General features: G+C 47.7%; 1 protein-coding gene across 1 annotated transcript; it reads left to right on the top strand.

Moving 5' to 3' along the window:
- Nucleotides 1–432: 432 nt before the first annotated feature.
- BAMBI (BMP and activin membrane bound inhibitor) lies at nt 433–4,908 on the top strand. Its single transcript, XM_028120949.2, has 3 exons — nt 433–508; nt 3,757–4,044; nt 4,490–4,908. Exons 1-3 carry the CDS (start codon nt 433–435, stop codon nt 4,906–4,908), a joined length of 783 nt encoding a protein of 260 aa, XP_027976750.1.
- The last annotated feature ends 1,832 nt before the right edge of the window (nt 4,909–6,740 follow it).

Genomic DNA, 6,740 nt, shown 5'->3' with positions numbered 1-6,740 from the left:
CGGGGGCGGGGCGGAGTCTGGCCGGCTCCCGGCGCGGGGCGCTATTTACAGCGGCGCGGACCCGGGCCGGCAGAGGCGGGTGCAGGCAGGAGCTCGCTGCTGGCGGTCTCTGCGCGCGCTCGGGGAGCTTCTCCCTTCGCAGAGTGGCCCGGCTGAGGGGGAACGAGGCCGGTAGCCCACCCGGGACCGCGGCACCGAACGGAGCGAAGGAGCCCGGTGGCCGCAGAGGCGGGCCGCGAAAGTCCTCTGGGCTCCTCGGCGCCCCTCCAGCCGCGCTCCATGCTCCGGCCGCGGCCCGGCCCCTCGCCCGGTCGCTGACGGCGCCCGCCGCCCCGGGGAGCCCCCATGCACTGCGCGCTCCGGGAGCCGTAGGCTGCAGTTGCGCCGCGGCTCCGGGAGCCGGCGGGGGCGCCGCGGCTGTGGGGGGCGTCAATGGATCGCCATTCCAGCTACATCTTCATCTGGCTGCAGCTCGAACTCTGCGCCATGGCCGTGCTGCTCACTAAAGGTGGGTGCCCGCCGGCCGGCCGGGGCCCGGGCTCTCCGGGGAGGGGCGCGCGGGGGTCCCGGGGCGGCCGCGCCGCCGCGGGCCTTTGAAGGCTGCTGCCAAGGCTTTGTTAGCGGCGGGCGAGGTTTCCTCCCGCGCTGGAGCCCGCAGGTCGCGACAAGTTGCCTGTTCTTAGAAGTCGCGGCGGTGGCTTCGCGGCCGCCCCCTTGGGTGTCCCGGGGCCGGCGCGTGGAGGTGGAGTCAGACCTCGGGGCAAGTGGTTGTCAAAATGTTTTTGTAAGTCTGTCCGTGGCGAACTTCTGAACGTTTGCAGCCGGGGAGCGGGGCCGTTGTGCGCGCCGGGACGCAGCCGCCCTCCGCACCCTGCGGGCGGAGGCGGCCGCGCCAAACCGCGGACCCTGCTCGCCGCTGCGCGGGGTTGGAGTGCGGGCTGTCCCCGCGCGTCTCCAAGTGTGACTCCGTCCGCGCGTGTGCCTTCGGTGTGTATCTCTGAGTGTCTTTGTGAGCCAGCGAGTGTGCGTGCCTCCCTGTGAGGGGTGCCCCAAGTGTGTGTCTCCGTGTGCAGGAGTTGTGCTGTGTGGCTTCTCGGGCTGGGAGGGGTAGGCTCTGTCAGCGGTCCCATTTCCCACTCAGCTCAGAGTTTACACACTACTACCAAAAAAAAAAAAAAAAAAGGAAAGAAAGAAAAAGAAAAAGAAGGTCGGTTTCTTTTTTTCCCCTGCCGGCTTTCGCCTTTTAGGTCGAAATAACCCAAACTCCTAGATTTCAAGGATTCCCGCGCCTCCCCCGCCATGAACTCTACCTACTGTTCTGTGAACAGATATATATATATATTTTTTAATGGGAAGCGTTATTTAGCTTTTGCACTCCCTCTCCCTTTCTCTAATTGCCATGTAGCAGGCATGAGGTTAAAGGATAAGCTAGCCCAGCAAGGATGATGTGCTACAGTATTTATTTATTTTGGAAGGAAGGGTGTAATTAACCCTAAATAACAGCCCTGGTAGCCTGCAGAGGGGAGCCTCCTGGCCCTATCAAAGGCCGACAGAACAGGGAGGGACTGAGGCTGACATGAAGTCACAGATACCGAAACTATGTGCCTGATAATGATATAATTAGGGGATCAGAGATTTCTGACTGCTGCGGACTTCAAAAGCTTTAAAAGAAGCCAGCAGTCTCTCCTGTAGCCATCTTGACTAAAGCAGACATTTTTGTTTAATCACTACATACAGTAACAAGAAAGGGGGGGAAACAGAAGAGCATTGTTCACTGTTTCCAAATACCAGTCCCCTTTCTGGGCCTTTTGCATGCCACAGGAAGAAACTTTATGAAACGACAGAAATATAGTTTTAATACAGTAATACAAAAGTCCATTCAACTTGTTGAAATGTGGCTCCAATTAAAAAAAAAGTTGTTAGAACTTTCGTAGTTACCTGTCAAAATTTTATTAGACTGTTTTAGGTCATTGAAAATACAGTATTTTAAATAGGCTCTCATAAACATTTTACTCTTTTTCCTTTTCCATTCAGTGCTCTTTTTCTGTGCTCGGTCTGAGGCGAATAGGATCAAAATGGACTTTGAATCTGTTTTATTTCTACTTTAAATCTGTCTATGGGATTTGTCAGGCTAGGGATACATATTCATCACCACGTTGGACTGGTGAGCTTTGTGCAAAAAAATCAAGTAAGCTTGGAAAGAGGAGAGAGAACCTCTAAAAAGCAAGGTTCCAGCTTGAAAGTCTTCCTGGGGAAGGGACTTCAGCCCAGACCGCGACAGGGACAGGGAGCTCGCCGATTGAGGCTAGAGCGGGACCTCCAGCTTTGGATGGTTAAACTCAGATTGCCAAAGATCTAATTAGCTGGTAGGTTTTTTTAGAACGAAAGCATTAGCAGCGTCTGATGAAAACCGAGCATACCATACAGTGGCCTGGAATTTGGACAGATAATTAAATGAGACACCTTACTCAGGGGTTCACATTCACTGAGAGGAGGAGGAAGAAGAAAGGAGAGGGTAGGGAGAGGTCTATAAAACCACAGTCCCTGGTGTTTAATTTCAGAGCAGAGGTTTCAGGAACTACCCAGAACTTCTGATTGGGAAGCTGGGAAGAGGTGTGTGCCTCAGTCCCGTTTACAGTAGCTTTAGTTGTGGTATCTGATAGTGACCAGTCCACGGGGTCAGATACGGTTATTAGTGATAGGTCTGAGACCCAGATCATTTCAACTAGAGATGGATGCTGAAAGCCTCAGAGCATGCATTGCTGCAAAATGTTACCAGCAACTTGCAATTCCCCAGATAAGTTTTATAAAGGAAACTTTTAATCACTTCCTGGAGAAAAATTTGAGGTTTCCTTAAGGATTTTTCATGCAACCAGCAGAGGATTTTCAGTTTCAGTGTTTCCCCTTTTAGATCCCATGTTAAATTACATGTAAAACTGGGGAGTTAAGGGGAGAAGTTAGCTTTGCCGTTTTACACCCGCCTCCCCTCCTCACCCGCCGCCCCCCCCCCCCAGTTTTATGACTTTCCATTTGGGCTGAAAGAAATTGACTTTGGCAAGCAAACCACTAATTGTAAACTGCCTAGTTCCTGTTTTACAATATACTGACTAAAAGCTCCTCTGCATGAAAAGATCTTTATAGGCAAAGTTTGCCTTTTCTAGAGAGGTTGCAAATAGCTGCCCAGTTTCATAGTTTTAAAACCTCCTGACCGGAGCAATTTCTAGATTGTTGTGTTTCTAGTTAATAACTTTATAAGGTGTTAGCTAAAGCTCTTAAATCTTGGCACAGCCCTTTAAGGTAGTAAACAATTCAGTAGTTCCGATCAAATATTTATACTGACAAAATCAAAAAGCCTAGCATTTTTATGTTGTATGGTCACGTAGGATTAAAATGAATAAACAGCTTAATTTACCTGATGGTAGGAGAAGTTCTTGTGATGATTCTTTCCCTTCAAATCCAGAAGTAATATTTTGAACGACTCGCTAAACTTCTCAGAAATCGCCATCGAACTTTGATTCTTTGCTGTTGGGGTTAATACGTTTCTAAAATTACGTTTCACTGGGTTGAAATTTAAGCACTGGCTTGCACAGAGGGCTCTCCCAAGTCGACCTGGGGCTGCCACAGCTGACCACTGAGCTGGCACTCAGCTGACTGTTCTAAAAGTTCGTGCCTCTGATCTTGAGGTTGAGCAGTTGCCCAGGTAGAAGATTTATCTGGTCTCGGAAGGCATTTGATGCAGTTTCCCATTGTCTTCAGGTGAAATCAGATGCTACTGTGATGCTGCCCACTGCGTGGCAACTGGCTATATGTGTAAGTCGGAGCTGAGCGCCTGCTTCTCTAGGCTTCTTGATCCTCAGAACACAAACTCCCCGCTCACCCATGGCTGCCTGGATTCTCTCGCAAGCACAGCAGACATTTGCCAAGCCACACAGGCCCGAAACCACTCTGGCACCACCATGCCTACATTGGAATGCTGTCACGAAGATATGTGCAATTACCGAGGGCTGCACGATGTGCTCGCCCCTCCCAAGGGGGAGGCCTCAGGTAGGTAGAAGCCCCCTCTCCCCAGGACGCCAGCCTGTTCTGTAGGCCGGCGGCAGCCTCGACTTTGTATGTCTGCTATTGATTTTGTTGTTAATGTAATTAGAGACACCAGAGGGAGAGGCATGGCTGGATGCAAAGATGCATCTCTATCTAGTAGCTTTTATGTTGGCCTGAGCATGAGATGTTTGTCTGCATAATAGGTTTTGCCTGGTTTTCCCACATTTGGAAGACCCAGAGGACCCTTACTGTTCAGGAACGACAGTCCCTAAACGGACTGTTCTTGGAAGCTGATCTTTGCATCGCTTGGCAACATGTATTTTGTAAATACTGTTGATTTCACCGCAAGCTGCTTTCTCATGGGGGGCCTTGTTGCAGATGGATAGATGATCATAAACCCCTGCGGGAGGGCTTACCACGGTCTGCTCACGCGTTTGTGTTGCTCTAGGACAAGGAAACCGCCATCAGCTCGACGGCAGCAGGAACCTCATCACCAAAGTGCAGGAGCTGACTTCCTCCAAAGAGCTGTGGTTCCGGGCAGCCGTGATCGCCGTGCCCATCGCCGGCGGCCTGATCCTGGTATTGCTGATCATGTTGGCCTTGAGGATGCTCCGAAGTGAGAACAAGAGACTGCAGGATCAGCGGCAGCAGATGCTGTCCCGTTTGCACTACAGCTTCCATGGACACCATTCCAAAAAGGGGCAGGTAGCCAAGTTAGACTTGGAGTGCATGGTGCCAGTAAGCGGCCATGAGAACTGCTGTGTGACCTGTGACAAGATGAGACAAGCGGACCTCAGCAACGAGAAGATCCTCTCGCTCGTCCACTGGGGCATGTACAGTGGGCACGGGAAGCTGGAGTTCGTATGACGGGGGCTGACCCCGAACCGAAGTTTGTGGGCGCTGGAAGGCGTGGGGTTCTGCTGGACAGGAGCACTTTATCTGAAGAAAAACGAACTCACGGACTCACCTTCGAGAGACAGAACGACCTCTGCAAACAGAATCTTGGCTATTTCTTCTGAAGGATTATTTGCACAGACTCTTTAAATACGGTCAAATGTATTATTTGCTTTAAAAATGATAAAAAGCAACGAGAAGACTACGTACACACTGTTACCAGGGTTATTTGCATCTGAGCGAGCTGAAATCGAGTACCTAAATAAACTAAAATGTGCTCTATGTAAGCTCCAACATCTTGATTTATTGTAAAGATTTAAAAATATATATATATATTTTGTCTGAAATTTAGCGGTGTCTTGTCATAAATTAAAAACTAAGTGGGACGCATAAGAAACTAAATGTTAATTATACAAATGAAGATCTGTTGTCGCTCATAGTAAGGGCTCAACTGTAGGATTTGGCTTGATTTTTTTTTTTTTGTTTTTGTTTTGTTTTGTTTTTTGTTTTTAAACAAGACCAAGATCTTGTTTATCCTTACATGCATATTTGTAGTTTTCTTACAGTGTGGAGAATTTCTAAATGTGTCCTGCCCATCGTTCAGTGTCTTACCCACATGTTTTTGTTAGGTGAAAGCTAAAAACCAGGATTATTCTAAGAGAAATCTTAAACTTCTTTATACTAGGTCGGATGTGATGGATCAGTGTCTAGAGCTGCCTTATGAGCAAAGGTAATAATTCATCAACTTAATCCAGTTGCTCTGAAATGCTTTTTAAAATGTGTCTACCTCCAACCAAAAAAGAAAAACCAAACCAAAACTGCTAAACGAAACTTCCTCTCGTAGTTCAAGTTAGTCACTGTCTACTTTTACTGTTGATTAATTTATCAGTTGACTTTGTCTCAGACCAGATTAAATGTTTTGGATCCCAGATTCGCCAAACTTGATCCTATCATGCTCCTAGTTTTCAAACTTTACTTCACGCATTTTTTTTTCTTCTCAATGTTTAGAAAGGGTTTCAATAGTGAAGATTATTTGTATCAACTGAGATTTAAAGAACACTAGGGCCCCCTGCTCTCCACATTGACTTCAGTCACTGATTAAGTAACAGTGTTTTCACTCCTGCAGGACCTTCTGTCTGGCAACACTGCTCAGCCTGAACTTAAACCCATGCCACATTTGTGTGCTTTTCCCCCCAAATAGGTGTTTGTTATCCTAAACGTGAGACGCATTTGCCATGTAGGATTCTTTTTTTTTTCTCCCAATTCTTTTGTATATTTGAAACTTCTGCTTAAAAATGAACCTCTAGTCTGCATATTTGAGTATGGGGTTTTCTTTTACGAGTGTTAAAGGATTGTGTGTGTGCATATTTGGGGGATTATTTTATGATAAGCATAATTTGGGTCACTTAAGACAGATGCAGTCGCCAAGGTCATGGAAGAATCCGAGTCGAAATGATTAGTCTAAAAACGAGTACCTAGATTATTTAATAATTAATAGGCCACAGCCCCGTACAAAGTAGGCTATGGAATAAATACACATTTTAATAAATGACGGCATTCGTATTGTGCTTTTTGAGAATGGCAGTTCTCGCACGCATGGCTTACAGTTTATAAAGGGTGTTGAGTTTTAGGTGTGTTGCTTTTTGAGGGAGCCAGAGAATTGTGATCTAACTATCCAAAACCGTCTAGATAAGAAAGTTCACCGAAATTGCCACCTGATGGAGTTCCGACCCTCATCTCCACTTTGAGCTCCAGACCAAATTACAGTAGTTCTGTAGCTCGAAGGTTAAAAGACTTCTTGCTCC

Source organism: Eumetopias jubatus, unplaced genomic scaffold (assembly GCF_037043125.1).
Source record: "Eumetopias jubatus isolate StellerSeaLion01/CBP00866 unplaced genomic scaffold, mEumJub1_p1.0 scaffold_8, whole genome shotgun sequence".
Taxonomy (NCBI): domain Eukaryota; kingdom Metazoa; phylum Chordata; class Mammalia; order Carnivora; family Otariidae; genus Eumetopias; species Eumetopias jubatus.
The sequence above is the reverse complement of the archived record's forward strand: the minus strand, read 5'-3'. Positions and strand labels throughout refer to the sequence as shown.